This window comes from Lactuca virosa, chromosome 8 (assembly GCF_052849685.1).
Source record: "Lactuca virosa cultivar CGN04683 chromosome 8, Lactuca_virosa_CGN04683_v6, whole genome shotgun sequence".
NCBI lineage: Eukaryota > Viridiplantae > Streptophyta > Magnoliopsida > Asterales > Asteraceae > Lactuca > Lactuca virosa.
The window spans coordinates 74,207,891-74,223,484 of NC_136433.1; the positions used below are offsets into that span (position 1 = coordinate 74,207,891).

General features: G+C 37.4%; 1 protein-coding gene across 1 annotated transcript; it reads left to right on the forward strand.

Annotated features, from left to right (window-relative positions):
• Positions 1 to 1,306: 1,306 nt before the first annotated feature.
• LOC145130493 (uncharacterized) lies at positions 1,307 to 1,909 on the forward strand. The gene is made up of 2 exons (XM_079065282.1): positions 1,307 to 1,610; positions 1,695 to 1,909. Exons 1-2 carry the CDS (start codon positions 1,307 to 1,309, stop codon positions 1,907 to 1,909), a joined length of 519 nt encoding a protein of 172 aa, XP_078921408.1.
• Positions 1,910 to 15,594: the final 13,685 nt, after the last annotated feature.

Here is a 15,594-nt window from a genome sequence, read left to right on the forward strand (position 1 = left end):
TCTCGATAAACCAATAATAGTGTTCATTGATGATATCTTGGTTTACTTCAAGAACAATTAAGATCATGGTAAACATCTCCAAGAAGTACTGGAAGTCCTAAAGAGGGAGAAGCTTTATGCAAAGTTCTCCAAGTGTGACTTTTGGATACGGGAAATACAATTCTTGGGTCATATTTGTTGGTGATTTAATATCATCAATATTATTTAAGTGTAATAGGATTAAATTTGTTGACCAAAAGTGATCTTGTTGAATATTAACCAAGTTAGGATGGTGTAGGAGTGCACACTTGTTCAAGTTTTCAAGATTCAAAGTACACTGTTATTTAGGGGCGAAGCCCCTAAACAAACAGGGTCCGGGGCAGCGCCCCTGCCGGGGTACAAGGGACAGAGCCCCTGGCTGGGCTCGAGCTGTATTATGACAAGTTTGGTAGTTTTGATGACAGTTTGGGTTATGTTGCTAAATTAAAAAATGTATCAAAAATTCGATTTTTAGAAAATTGTCCCTTTTTCCCTGAGAACGTTTTATGACGGGTTTGGTAGTTTTGATGACAGGTTGTAACTGTATTGTGACAGTTTTCAGACAGGAATCATATAGCCATTTTTTGGTCATTTTTCTGGTACAATTTTGAAGAACATTTCACATACATTCTCTAATTTTGTATCTCTGAATTTCATCCAATTGAGTGTTCGATCTGTACCATCAAAATACTTTAATTTGATTGTGAATCACGACTTTTAGATAATCCAAGCAATTTGTTCATCCCCTATTTTTTAACAATATTGTTAACCAAGAAGGCATTATGGTTGACTGAGCAAAGATATATGTCGTTATGAAATGGGAAAAGCCAAAGAGTCCGACAGAAATTCGGAGTTTCATAGGATTGGCAGACAACTATCGAAGGTACATCCAAAATTTCTCTTCTATCGTGGCTCCATTGACAACCCTGACGAAAAAGGAGTTGCCTATACTTGGAGAGAGAAGCAAGAAAAAGCTTTTGGTGAATTGAAAAAGAGGTTGTGCGAAGCACCAATCCTCATCCTACCAGAAGGAACTGATGCCTTTGCAATTTTCAGTAACGATTCTAAGATTGGATTCAGATGTGTCCTTACCCAAAAAGACAAGGTAGTAGCTTACGCATCGAGACAATTGAAGCCCCACAATTAAAATTATCCGACTCACGATTTAGAGGTTGCAGCTGTGGTTTTTTCCCGAAAGATTTGGAGGCACTATCATTATGGAACCAAATTCAAACTCTATGCGGATCATAAAATCCTTCAATATCTCTTCACTCATAATGAATTGAACATGAGACAAAGGCGATGGATGGTGCTACTCAAGGACTACAATTGCAAGATACTTTACCACCCAGGTAAAATGAATATCGTAGCCAATGCCTTAAGTAGAAAAGTGATTCTGGAAGGGAATAGAGATAGATCATTGAAGATTGAAGTGATCTCAACGATTGCGGAAAAGATCAAAGAAGCACACACAAGGGCTCTGGTAGAAGGTGATAAGAAAGAAGAATGTCTAGGCAAGACATTTGTGTTTGAAGAAGACAAAGAAGGGTTGAAGACGTTTAAGAATCGCATTGGGGTGCCAAAGTTGGGTGGTATGAGACCATGTATTCTATACACCCAGGAAGTACCAAAATGTACTTGGACTTAAAACCTATTATTTGTGGTCAACAATGAAGTTCGATGCGGCAACTTACGTAGCAGGATGCGTTACTTGTGCAAAAGTAAAGGCACAACATCGGAAGCCATACGGGATTTGGAACCCTTACTGAAACCCATAAGGAAATTGGATGATGTTACCATGGATTTTATAACCAAGTTGCCAAAGACAACACTACAAGAGAAACACGATTTTTCTAGGGAAGAATGCAACGAAACGTATTTTCGTTGTTAATCTGCAATGGATCGTGCTATGGAATGTCATTCCATAGCAAAGTTGCTACCACATTGTCTACGGAATTTATTTTCGGTAGCGAGCATGGGACTTGCTAGGAAAAATGATACCGACTCCATATCCGTTGGTATTATGCTACCAATATTTCAATGAAAAAAACATTCGTAGCAATTTCGCAACGAAATTTTTTACGAAATCACATTCCGTTGTACTGCTGCTATGAAATTAATTATCGTGGTTACTATGCAACAGAAATTTTCAACGGAAACCAATTCCATAGTTGCTTTGCTATGGAAGTACCATTCGTAGGTATTTGCTAGGGAATTCTGTTATGGAATTTGATTTCCTTTGCTTGTTTTGCTATGGAACAAAAAGCCTAGCTAATTTTTGACGACATTTGTTACCGAATGATGAACCAATCTTGAAAGTTTTGTCATTTTAATGCATGAACCACTTTGATGATTTGATAATGGCGTAGAATATTTGTACAATGGTTTAATTGAATTTGAGAATTGTAGAACACAGATTCAAAGAAAGAGTGTATGAGGGAACCTTCGACAACCCTTGATTTCGATGTGGTGGATGGATACTAGGTCAAAGTATTTGGTCGATATTATTCAATACTCGGTTAAAACCCGTGTAGTATGAAATACCTACATTATTAATTTAAATATAACGTTAAAGGGTTCACTTAAATCAAATTTTCACCCATTGTCATTAAACTAACATACACTAAATTAACATATATGTAAAAATTGATAATTATAACACAACCATTTAATTTTACTAACATAATATAAACACTATTATATGCATATATATATATATATATATATATATATATATATATATATATATATATATATATATATATATATATATATATATATATATATTAAAGCTTGACAAATTTAGGAATAGTAAGCTTTTATTGACTTTTAGTCCCTTAATAACAACACAACATATATACTAATCAAGTAACAACATCAACTAACTGCTCAAACACCATAGCATAATAAAATGACCAAAGTGCCTTTTTACTAGAAAATAACAACATAAACCAAAATAAAAGTTTATCCAACTAGATAACAATAAAATATAAACACTGATATTGCAAGTCATTAATATATACTAAATAAACTATTGTTCTCCATTAGCAACCATGTATATATTTAAGAAAACTACAAAGCTACTGTATTCCACATACCAATGGCAAACCATGCAATACCTTTGTGGATCCTCATCATCTTCATGTCCTACCGCAAATGCCCCTTTAATAGAATGAAGTGCCTCTTCACATTGGAATCTGATGTTATTCGTTGTAACTATATGAACAACATCAAAATTCTTCAACAAATCTCTGGCACTATCAACAACACCTATGTACTCCCCATGATCCGGAACTGCCCAACCAAAATACGCATCAAGTAGTTGTAAACTTACTCATTAAAAAAACTATTAGTTAATCCAATGTTGCCATTTCAACATAACAGTAAATATTATACAACACAACACTAAATATTAACCCCAAACTATAAACATGTATTAATTAACTATATACAAAATTTAATTTACATATATACCATAGTACCATACACACCTTGATCACACTGAGGAGGCCCTCTTGGAATGTAGATCATTCCAAGCAAATAAATTGCTTGAAGATGATCTTCATCTGCTGCTTGTCTCAACAAAGTCATTCCTACATCAAAATTAACATTACATAAGAACTCCTCCTGTTAACAGAATAACAATATCAGTAACATCAATGACACTAAAAACTAATAAATGAAATCAAATTACATAAAATTACTGAAATTACACAAATCGCTCCTTGTCTAAACATGGCTTCAATGTTATTATGCACTGCACATGTGCGTATAAATAAATTAGCATTAAGATGTTTGGGACCCATCCCTTCAATCATGTGCTGGGATGCTGTTTTGAACACTTGAGGATCCCCCCCCTCCCTGCTGCATACATCTTTTTTGAACTTCAAAAATTGAAATATACAGTAAATAACTAATAAATCAAGTTATATTTCTTCAAATAAACATTCATTAGTTGATGTTTAGTGATAATTACCAAATTCTTGTACAGATGACGTCTTTTGCAGATTCTGATCCTAACATTACAATAATCTGACTCAAAATCTCTATTGGAAGATCATCCAACGAACTACAACTTCTTGTATTCGACATTCTATTTACAAAATACACATTGCATTAGTTGATTTTAATTTTTTTTTTAAAATTAGGCGTAAATGTGAAAAACGGTGTAACAGGGTAAGGAAAAAAAACCTTACTTTATGATGATCTGGTCGTTGACTAAGTATCGGCGTCAATATTATCAGGGAAAATCAATTTTTAGAGAGATTAGCTATCGACGATTTGGGGGTTTATATGTTTGTCTGCAGTTTTACTGTCACACCCCCAAACCAAGGATGGCGGAAACGTCCGGGGGTGGAGGACTTCATGTATAGTATCACAACAACGAATATAATAGTAATACAACCATCATAAATATAATTGAAAAGGTTACACCATAGTGTATGTTTACATGTTTCAAAATCAATTACATTATGATGACAAAATGAACTGTTAGACGATTTAACGTCCCATCCTCAAAATGCTGAAGTTTTCCCGTTTCACTGATTTCCTGAGAATACAAGTAGTTTTGAAAAGTGTCAACAATTAAGTTGGTGAGTTCATAAGAGTTTTGTTTGAGGAAGAAACCGTTTTCCTTGTAAAAGCGATAGAGTATGATCTCCAGAAAATCCAATATTTTCTTAGTTAAGTGTGGAATGAATGCTCCTATGTTATGCGATAATGAACCCTAGAAAGACTCATAGATTCCTCCTATAATCGCCCAGCATATATAAGTTATATAAAATTTAAGTTAAATAAACCGTTGAATATAATGGGTCTGCCCGAGGTCCACAACCAAACAAGGAACATGAGATAAGGCGGGCCCACCAATTCTAAGTCGATTTTGACTAGATTCGTATATAACTCTAGCATATACACTTAGCAATTATAGCTGAAGTCTAACAATTCTAGATGAAATGTAGTTTTAATAGAAATATGTTTCCAAGAAAATCCAATATTTTCTTTATAAAAGTTATGTAGCCCTAAATCCCAGGACCGAGAATAAACAAGTATTTTACTATACTTAAAGTAATTCATACAAGTTTAAATCGACATAAACTCGTTTAGTTTAGAAGTAAAACCCCTTTTCGAAGTAGAACTTTCCATGTAAACTTGAAAGATTGTTAACTACCTATGTGAGTCGCTATAACCATACTATGACGAGAAATAACCTGCACAACGTTTTTCAAACGTTAAGATACTATGACTCTTGTCACCCGTAGACCTGCAGGTCCGACTGTAGCTAGCAGCGAGGTGTGGGGTGTCAATCCCAATATAGATCTATACACAATTATCACGCTCTCCCTACAAGAGACTCTGGTTATAACTTACAGGAATTGGGATCCCGTACTCGAACGTACGGGGAGAGAATTGCCTCACAACCTAAGTTAACTAGTTTACACATAGTTTGATATTAAAACCTCTTCCGTGGAGGAAGTGAAATCACCTTTTATGAAAATACATTAGTGCTATGAATCCATAAACTATTACTATTATAGTTTATCAAGTACTATGTGAAAAACCCCTTTGTTTTGAGAGTAAAACCTTTTTCATGTAGTAAAAATCCATAAACATGCTTAATGTAGTTTATTATATGTGTTCGAAATGAATGAAGAATCCCTTTATGAATGACTAAATTTCAGTTTATGATGATAAACTAACAAGAAAAATACATTCAATATGTAGAACTTAATGTTATACACTTTGCTCAACATATTACAAAGTGTTATGAAAGTTATAAGCTGTTGACTAGTTTTTAAACTTTCAGCACTGTTTTAGAAAAATCATATGAAGTCGAAAACTGATTCCGTAAATTCTGAGAGTTCATAAAATGTGTCTAGTTTGTTCATAATTTTTATTATGATTTTTGGAAGTCTTTAACTTGTGTTAAAATATTCATATTCACATACTGGTCTGAATTCGTTTATGAAATGATAGGCAGTTTTGTAAAAATCACCATAAATCGTAGAAAATCGTATGGAGATGTGCAAGTAGTCATTTTAAAGGTATGAACCTGAACTATTTTCATATTATACAGTTTTGAAAGATATTAAGTTTAAGATAGTCAAAACAGTCCGTGAATAAGACTCAACTTTTATGATGAAAGCTGTTGTTTGAGTTTAGTTAAGTTTTTGGTATTTTAACTTGTATTCCCCCCTGAAAACTGTAGAAAACATGAAAATGTAGGGGTATGAACTCACCTTGAGTGATTCTTGGAAGAGTGGAAGGTCGAAGGCGAGGAGTATCAAGTCAAGAACACTTGATGAACACGTGAGAGTTTGGATGATTCCTAAGAACGATTTCGTGTTAAGATATGAGTCGATGATCCAAGAGTGTTATGAAAACATGTAATAACACTTGAGTTAGAAGGAAATACTTACCAATAAGTGAATAAATGACTCAAGAATACATCAAAAGTGTGGCCGAAAGTTGAGAGAAAAGAGGCCCTCTTGATGGTTTAAGAAGTGTATAATGTTTGATGGGGAAACAAATGATCAAGGAAAATCCCAGACATTTCCTTATATGGAGGGTTGCTGGAGCAAGTGGATAAGGTGAAGGGATGTTTGCCTTGGTTTGTGTGATGTGGATAAGGTTGGACCAATGAGAAAGTGACACATAGGAGGCAAGTGGGCACACTTGACCCACTTGTGGTGTAGGATACTCTTCCTAATGTAAAATAATGATTTTTAATTAATAAATCCGTGAAAAATAATTAAAATAATAGTTCTGGGGGTTAAAAATGATAAAAATATGAATTTGGTGAAAAAAATCCTGTCAAAAACGGGTTTAGGAGGCGAAAGTAGTCAAAAACCGGCATTAGGAACCGAACCTGCGAGGTTCGGCTCTAAGGAGCTAGGAACCGAGAGTAGGGAAAAGAAGAACCGAGAGTAGGCCGAAGGTCCGAGGGTCCGAAGGGGGAAGCCGAAGTCCGAGGTCTCGCATGGGGGGAGGGGGGCCGAGGTTCGGTCCCCGCTGCTGAGCTTCGGTCCGAGATGGCCTCTGGCAAGTTCGGTTCTGACACTTTCGGCTCCTAAGAGGAGTTTCGGTTCCTAAGAGGAGTTTCGGCTCTATATGGCTGTTTTTCGAGAAGTCTTTCCGTTTTGCGTGATTTTTGACCAAGTTAAGGGTCGGGATGACCCGGATGACCATAAAAAGTTTGAGAGAGATTTTAGGAGAGATTTGGGAGAGATTTCACATACTTGGAGAGATTTGGGAGAGATTTCACATAGTTGGAGAGATTTCACATTCTTGGAGAGATTTGGGAGAGATTTCACATTCTTGGAGAGATTTGGGAGAGATTTCACATACTTGGAGAGATGTGGGAGAGATTTCACATACTTAGAGAGATTTGGGAGAGATTTCACATACTTGGAGAGATTTGGGAGAGATTTAACCTTAACCATTATTATCGCATAATCTCGCAAATGCAAGGTTTGTGAACCCCGTTATGCTTCGTTAATGATCGTTTTAAGTCCCTGAAAGGGTCCTTAGTCGTGTTTTGATGCGTTTATGGTGAGGAACAACCCGCCTGATGTCACATGACGACCTTGGAATTTCTTATTGTAACTTGAGCTGAGTCAATTTAAAAGGAGTTATTGTTTTGGGATGATAGTGTATTCAATGTTTGCCTTTATGCTCCCTGTTTTATCCTTGGTATTACCACTATGAATATTTTATATTGTAGTTAGCAAGTTCCAGCATTACGAATGTTTCAACAAACTGTGACGAAATTTGCATTATAAGTCCTACCATATCTGTTATAATCGCTTGGTGTAAACTAGTCGTATATCATTAAGATTGCAAGGGCATTCGGATGGGTGACCCCGCCTTAAGCCCACAACCAAACAAGGAACAGGAAATGAGGCGGAATCACACATTCTAAGTCCGTAGAATCCTAATGATATATGACCATAATGTTTACACTAGCCATCATAGATTCACTTGTAAAAACCCTGCGTTTTTATATAGGAGATAAGACTTATTTGGGTTTTTTCGTGTTCTCGAGATTTATGGTTGGTATATTTTAATCGATGCTAGATTTAGTAATAAAAAGAAATTTAAAATTTAAACGCCGATGTTAGAAACACGTACTGATATTCACGGGCCCTTCCACCATCACCGGCATTTCGTGCTCTTGGGCAATCCCTTTTAAAGTGTCCCGTTTCGTCGCACTTGTAATAGGCTGGGCTAACTCCAGTGCCAGGGACCTGGTTGATGGGTCGTGCTGGTGCCTTGCAGGAACGGACAGTGTGCCCCTTTCTGTTGCAATTTTTGCAATGTATCTCTCGGCAAGCCCCAGTGTGATGGAAGTTACACTCATTGTATTTCGAAAGGGTTCCAGCGTATCGATTTATGGGTGTTGGCGTGGCGTGGGTTGTGGTAGCATGAACAGCAACGATATGTTGCTTCTTAGTGAAGTCCTGGGCTGGTTGGTCCTTCTTGTTGTCCCAGAACTTCCTTTTGTTGTTTCCTCCTCTTGCTTGATCAGGGGTGGTTGTCGTAGTGTCATGGCTGGCACGATGGTCGATGAGTTGTTGTGCTAGTTCTTTGGCACTATCAAAGGTAGTTGGCTTTGAGGCCAATACGTTCCCTTGAAGTTGGGAAGATAGTCCCCATATGTATCTTTCCACCTTCTTGCTTTCCGACGGAACCATCCCTGGACACAGTATGGCTAGATCACTAAACCTTGAGGTATAAGACAGGATGTCAGAGCCTATCATTTTGAGACCCCAAAGTTCCTCTTCCAACTTTTGTATCTCGCCCCTGGGGCAGTATTCCTTCATCAACATGGTTTTCAGATTTTCCCATGTTATCGAGTTAGCCACCGGAAGTGTCAATGTCTTGACGTGGCCATTCCACCAGGTGAGTGCCCTTTTAGAGAATGTGCATGCTGCAAACTTGACCTTGTTTGCTTCAGGGCATGCACATATTTCAAAGACGGATTCGGTTTTCTCGAACCATTGAAGTAATGCTATGACACCTCCGCTCCTATTGAAAGTTTTGGGTTTGGCATTAGTAAAGTCTTTATAGGTACACTCTCTCGAGCATCTCTGACTGTCCCCGTTGTTAGCATTTGTGGGACCATTACTCGCACCACCCGCATTATTGGTGCTGATTTGGGACATTACGGCTGCTACTGCGGCTGTTACGACAGCCTGGAACATTATCGGGTCGAACTGAGGGGGTGGTGGAGATGGTGGTGGCGGATTTGTTTGCGTTCCGTTAGTGCGTCTAACAGACCTTCGAGGCGGCATCTTTCTGTTATAGAATTTCAAAGACGAAATGAGTATACGTCTTTTAGTACTGGTTATTAGTCGGGTGTCGTAAAACTAGGTTATTAGTTTTCAAGTATGGCATTTCCCGATTTTTCGAGTGTGGAAAACAATTCATACCAGAGATCTATATAAATAAACTTATGAATTTAGTAGGAATGACTCAATTGTAATCTTTTGATTTGTTCCATGCCCGATCCACCCCTAAGATCACCCAATGTATACCAGTTGTGTGTAATTAAGGTCCGATAGGCCATTGAACTTAATGAGTCTGCCCTAAACCCACAACCAAACAAGGAACAGGACCTAAGGCGGACTTACCATTTCTAAGCCGATCGTCTCTTAATTACACATAACCTTGAGGTATACATCAAGTAATCTTAGAGTTACCATAAGCAAATTGGTTGTAATAACAGGTTATGAAATATGTGGTAAACTCCCACTGAAATAAAATGCATGCCAATTTTTATTATTATACTTTGGTTATATCCTTACCATTTATATACACACGTAATAAATTTCGCACTTTACTGAACTATTCTCGGTGTTTCTGCTAACGTCCCTGAGACGGAGTTATGGTAGTGGGTAGAAGTGGGTTTTGTACGGGCGTTAAGATTTACCCATCACGTTGCTCGTGCGAGAATAGGGGTACAAGAGATAGTTAATAGACGTCTAATCCTATAATTACTTATAGGGGTGATCCTTATTAGTCACGTCTATAATCACATAGTGCATACCAGTTATACATAACCTGAGATAGAATAGACCTTCGAATAAATGACTCTACTCTAAGTCCACAACCAAACAAGGAACACGAAGTAGAGCAATAGTCATAGATTCTGAGTCTATAATATCGTTAATTATGTATAACCTTGGCGTATGCACTTAGTCATTATAGACCCACTAATAGAGGTCTTTAGTTTTCACGTAAGTTGGTTATAGTATCACAAAATACTCCTATAGTATTTTAATGTTTGTCTTATGTTTTCGATGTTTGTTTGCAGATGCAGTTGGTAAGTTTTTAGACTTGTTGCAACGCCACAACCATTCCTGGGCATATGCTAATCACTTCTGGGTCAGACATAGTTGATCAGGCTATGTCATTCCCAGACCTGACCATACATCCCCAAGCCTACTTGTGCCATTCAACAATCACAACTTTTGTTTTGTTCTAGTATGATGCTAACCTTAGTATGTATGCATGCATGTATACTTTCAACAAGAAACTATTTATTTCTAAAAGTATAGTTAATTGAAAAAAATGTTAAATCACAGACCTTAGTGCCAATGCATTTATAGTTTGTATATCTTATGTGGTTCGATATACTTAGTTCACTATAAACAATGCTCTGATACCAATCTGTCACACCCCCAAACCAAGGATGGCGGAAACGTCCGGGGGTGGAGGACTTCATGTATAGTATCACAACAACGAATATAATAGTGTTCAAAGTAAATACAACCATCATAAATATAATTGAAAAGGTTACACCATAGTGTATGTTTACATGTTTCAAAATCAATTACATTATGATGACAAAATGAACTGTTGACGATTTAACGTCCCATCCTCAAAATGCTGAAGTTTTCCTGTTTCACTGATTTCCTGAGAATACAAGTAGTTTTGAAAAGTGTCAACAATTAAGTTGGTGAGTTCATAAGAGTTTTGTTTGAGGAAGAAACCGTTTTCCTTGTAAAAGCGATAGAGTATGATCTCCAGAAAATCCAATATTTTCTTAGTTAAGTGTGGAATGAATGCTCCTATGTTATGCGATAATGAACCCTAGAAAGACCCATAGATTCCTCCTATAATCGCCCAGCATATATAAGTTATATAAAATTTAAGTTAAATAAACCGTTGAATATAATGGGTCTGCCCGAGGTCCACAACCAAACAAGGAACAGGAGATAAGGCGGGCCCACCAATTCTAAGTCGATTTTGACTAGATTCTTATATAACTCTAGCATATACACTTAGCAATTATAGCTGAAGTCTAACAATTCTAGATGAAATGTAGTTTTAATAGAAATATGTTTCCAAGAAAATCCAATATTTTCTTTATAAAAGTTATGTAGCCCTAAATCCCAGGACCGAGAATAAACAAGTATTTTACCATACTTAAAGTAATTCATACAAGTTTAAATCGACATAAACTCGTTTAGTTTAGAAGTAAAACCCCTTTTCGAAGTAGAACTTTCCATGTAAACTTGAAAGATTGTTAACTACCTATGTGAGTCGCTATAACCATACTATGACGAGAAATAACCTGCACAACGTTTTTCAAACGTTAAGATACTATGACTCTTGTCACCCGTAGACCTGCAGGTCCGGCTGTAGCTAGCAGCGAGGTGTGGGGTGTCAATCCCAATATAGATCTATACACAATTATCACGCTCTCCCTACAAGAGACTCTGGTTATAACTTACAGGAATTGGGATCCCGTACTCGAACGTACGGGGAGAGAATTGCCTCACAACCTAAGTTAACTAGTTTACACATAGTTTGATATTAAAACCTCTTCCGTGGAGGAAGTGAAATCACCTTTTATGAAAATACATTAGTGCTATGAATCCATAAACTATTACTATTATAGTTTATCAAGTACTATGTGAAAAACCCCTTTGTTTTGAGAGTAAAACCTTTTTCATGTAGTAAAAATCCATAAACATGCTTAATGTAGTTTATTATATGTGTTCGAAATGAATAGAGAATCCCTTTATGAATGACTAAATTTCAGTTTATGATGATAAACTAACAAGAAAAATACATTCAATATGTAGAACTTAATGTTATACACTTTGCTCAACATATTACAAAGTGTTATGAAAGTTATAAGCTGTTGACTAGTTTTTAACCTTTTAGCACTGTTTTAGAAAAATCATAGCAAAATCATATGAAGTCGAAAACTGATTCCGTAAATTCTGAGAGTTCATAAAATGTGTCTAGTTTGTTCATAATTTTTATTATGATTTTTGGAAGTCTTTAACTTGTATTAAAATATTCATATTCACATACTGGTCTGAATTCGTTTCTGAAATGATAGGCAGTTTTGTAAAAATCACCATAAATCGTAGAAAAATCGTATGGAGATGTGCAAGTAGTCATTTTAAAGGTATGAACCTGAACTATTTTCATATTATACAGTTTTGAAAGATATTAAGTTTAAGATAGTCAAAACAGTCCGTGAATAAGACTCAACTTTTATGATGAAAGCTGTTGTTTGAGTTTAGTTAAGTTTTTGGTATTTTAACTTGTATTCCGCCCCTGAAAACTGAAGAAAACATGAAAATGTAGGGGTATGAACTCACCTTGAGTGATTCTTGGAAGAGTGGAAGGTCGAAGGCGAGGAGTATCAAGTCAAGAACACTTGATGAACACGTGAGAGTTTGGATGATTCCTAAGAACGATTTCGTGTTAAGATATGAGTCGATGATCCAAGAGTGTTATGAAAACATGTAATAACACTTGAGTTAGAAGGAAATACTTACCAATAAGTGAATAAATGACTCAAGAATACATCAAAAGTGTGGCCGAAAGTTGAGAGAAAAGAGGCCCTCTTGATGGTTTAAGAAGTGTATAATGTTTGATGGTGAAGCAAATGATCAAGGAAAATCCCAGGCATTTCCTTATATGGAGGGTTGCAGGAGCAAGTGGATAAGGTGAAGGGATGTTTGCCTTGGTTTGTGTGATGTGGATAAGGTTGGACCAATGAGAAAGTGACACATAGGAGGCAAGTGGGCACACTTGACCCACTTGTGGTGTAGGATACTCTTCCTAATGTAAAATAATGATTTTTAATTAATAAATCCTTGAAAAATAATTAAAATAATAGTTCTGGGGGTTAAAAATGATAAAAATATGAATTTGGTGAAAAAAATCCTGTCAAAAACGGGTTTAGGAGGCGAAAGTAGTCAAAAACCGGCATTAGGAACCGAACCTGCGAGGTTCGGCTCTAAGGAGCTAGGAACCGAGAGTAGGGAAAAGAAGAACCGAGAGTAGGCCGAAGGTCCGAGGGTCCGAAGGGGGAAGCCGAAGTCCGAGGTCTCGCATGGGGGGAGGGGGGCCGAGGTTCGGTCCTCGCTGCTGAGCTTCGGTCCGAGATGGCCTCTGACAAGTTCGGTTCTGACACTTTCGGCTCCTAAGAGGAGTTTCGGTTCCTAAGAGGAGTTTCGGCTCTATATGGCTGTTTTTCGAGAAATCTTTCCGTTTTGCGTGATTTTTGACCAAGTTAAGGGTCGGGATGACCCGGATGACCATAAAAAGTTTGAGAGAGATTTTGGGAGAGATTTGGGAGAGATTTCACATACTTGGAGAGATTTGGGAGAGATTTCACATAGTTGGAGAGATTTCACATTCTTGGAGAGATTTGGGAGAGATTTCACATTCTTGGAGAGATTTCACATTCTTGGAGAGATCTGGGAGAGATTTCACATACTTGGAGAGATGTGGGAGAGATTTCACATACTTAGAGAGATTTGGGAGAGATTTCACATACTTGGAGAGATTTGGGAGAGATTTAACCTTAGCCATTATTATCGCATAATCTCGCAAATGCAAGGTTTGTGAACCCCGTTATGCTTCGTTAATGATCGTTTTAAGTCCCTGAAAGGGTCCTTAGTCGTGTTTTGATGCGTTTAACTCCCTTTTTAGGGTTTTTACATTGTTAACACATAGAGTCTTCGAGACACTTGAATTTTTGACATACAAATGCACATTTTTATACATAGAATAACTTTTTAACATACAAGTACTAGTTAAGTTTGACCGGTTTGGCTTGTTGACTTTGACTCTGACTTGGCCGAAATTGACGGTTGTCACATCATCCCCCCGTTAGAAAGAATTTTGTCTCGAAATTAGGGTTTCGAATGGGACTTCAAGAATTTGGAGGAAAGATGGGGGAACTTTTCGTAGTATAAGAAATTGATTATGGTGAGGAACAACCCGCCTGATGTCACATGACGACCTTGGAATTTCTTATTGTAACTTGAGTTGAGTCAATTTAAAAGGAGTTATTGTTTTGGGATGATAGTGTATTCAATGTTTGCCTTTATGCTCCCTGTTTTATCCTTGGTATTACCACTATGAATATTTTATATTGTAGTTAGCAAGTTCCAGCATTACGAATGTTTCAACAAACTGTGACGAAATTTGCATTATAAGTCCTACCATATCTGTTATAATCGCTTGGTGTAAACTAGTCGTATATCATTAAGATTGCAAGGGCATTCGGATGGGTGACCCTGCCTTAAGCCCACAACCAAACAAGGAACAGGAAATGAGGCGGAATCACACATTCTAAGTCCGTAGAATCCTAATGATATATGACCATAATGTTTACACTAGCCATCATAGATTCACTTGTAAAAACCCTGCGTTTTTATATAGGAGATAAGACTTATTTGGGTTTTTTCGTGTTCTCGAGATTTATGGTTGGTATATTTTAATCGATGCTAGATTTAGTAATAAAAAGAAATTTAAAATTTAAACGCCGATGTTAGAAACACGTACTTATATTCACGGGCCCTTCCACCATCACCGGCATTTCGTGCTCTTGGGCAATCCCTTTTAAAGTGTCCCGTTTCGTCGCACTTGTAATAGGCTGGGCTAACTCCAGTGCCAGGGACCTAGTTGATGGGCCGTGCTGGTGCCTTGCAGGAACGGACAGTGTGCCCCTTTCTGTTGCAATTTTTGCAATGTATCTCTCGGCAAGCCCCAGTGTGATGGAAGTTACACTCGTTGTATTTCGAAAGGGTTCCAGCGTATCGATTTATGGGTGTTGGCGTGGCGTGGGTTGTGGTAGCATGAACAGCACCGATATGTTGCTTCTTAGTGAAGTCCTGGGCTGGTTGGTCCTTCTTGTTGTCCCAGAACTTCCTTTTGTTGTTTCCTCCTCTTGCTTGATCAGGGGTGGTTGTCGTAGTGTCATGGCTGGCACGATGGTCGATGAGTTGTTGTGCTAGTTCTTTGGCACTATCAAAGGTAGTTGGCTTTGAGGCCAATACGTTCCCTTGAAGTTGGGAAGATAGTCCCCATATGTATCTTTCCACCTTCTTGCTTTCCGACGGAACCATCCCTGGACACAGTATGGCTAGATCACTAAACCTTGAGGTATAAGACAGGATGTCAGAGCCTATCATTTTGAGACCCCAAAGTTCCTCTTCCAACGTTTGTATCTCGCCCCTGGGGCAGTATTCCTTCATCAACATGGTTTTCAGATTTTCCCATGTTATCGAGTTAGCCACCGGAAGTATCAATGTCTTGACG

What these genes read in the sequence shown, in the direction of transcription:
- LOC145130493 (XM_079065282.1), top strand. Translation starts at nt 1,307, where the DNA reads ATGAGACAAAGGCGATGGATGGTGCTACTCAAGGACTACAATTGCAAG. An exon ending in TGGGGTGCCAAAGTTGGGTG is followed by an intron (nt 1,611 to 1,694) that starts GTATGAGACCAT and finishes TCAACAATGAAG; the next exon opens with TTCGATGCGGCAACTTACGT.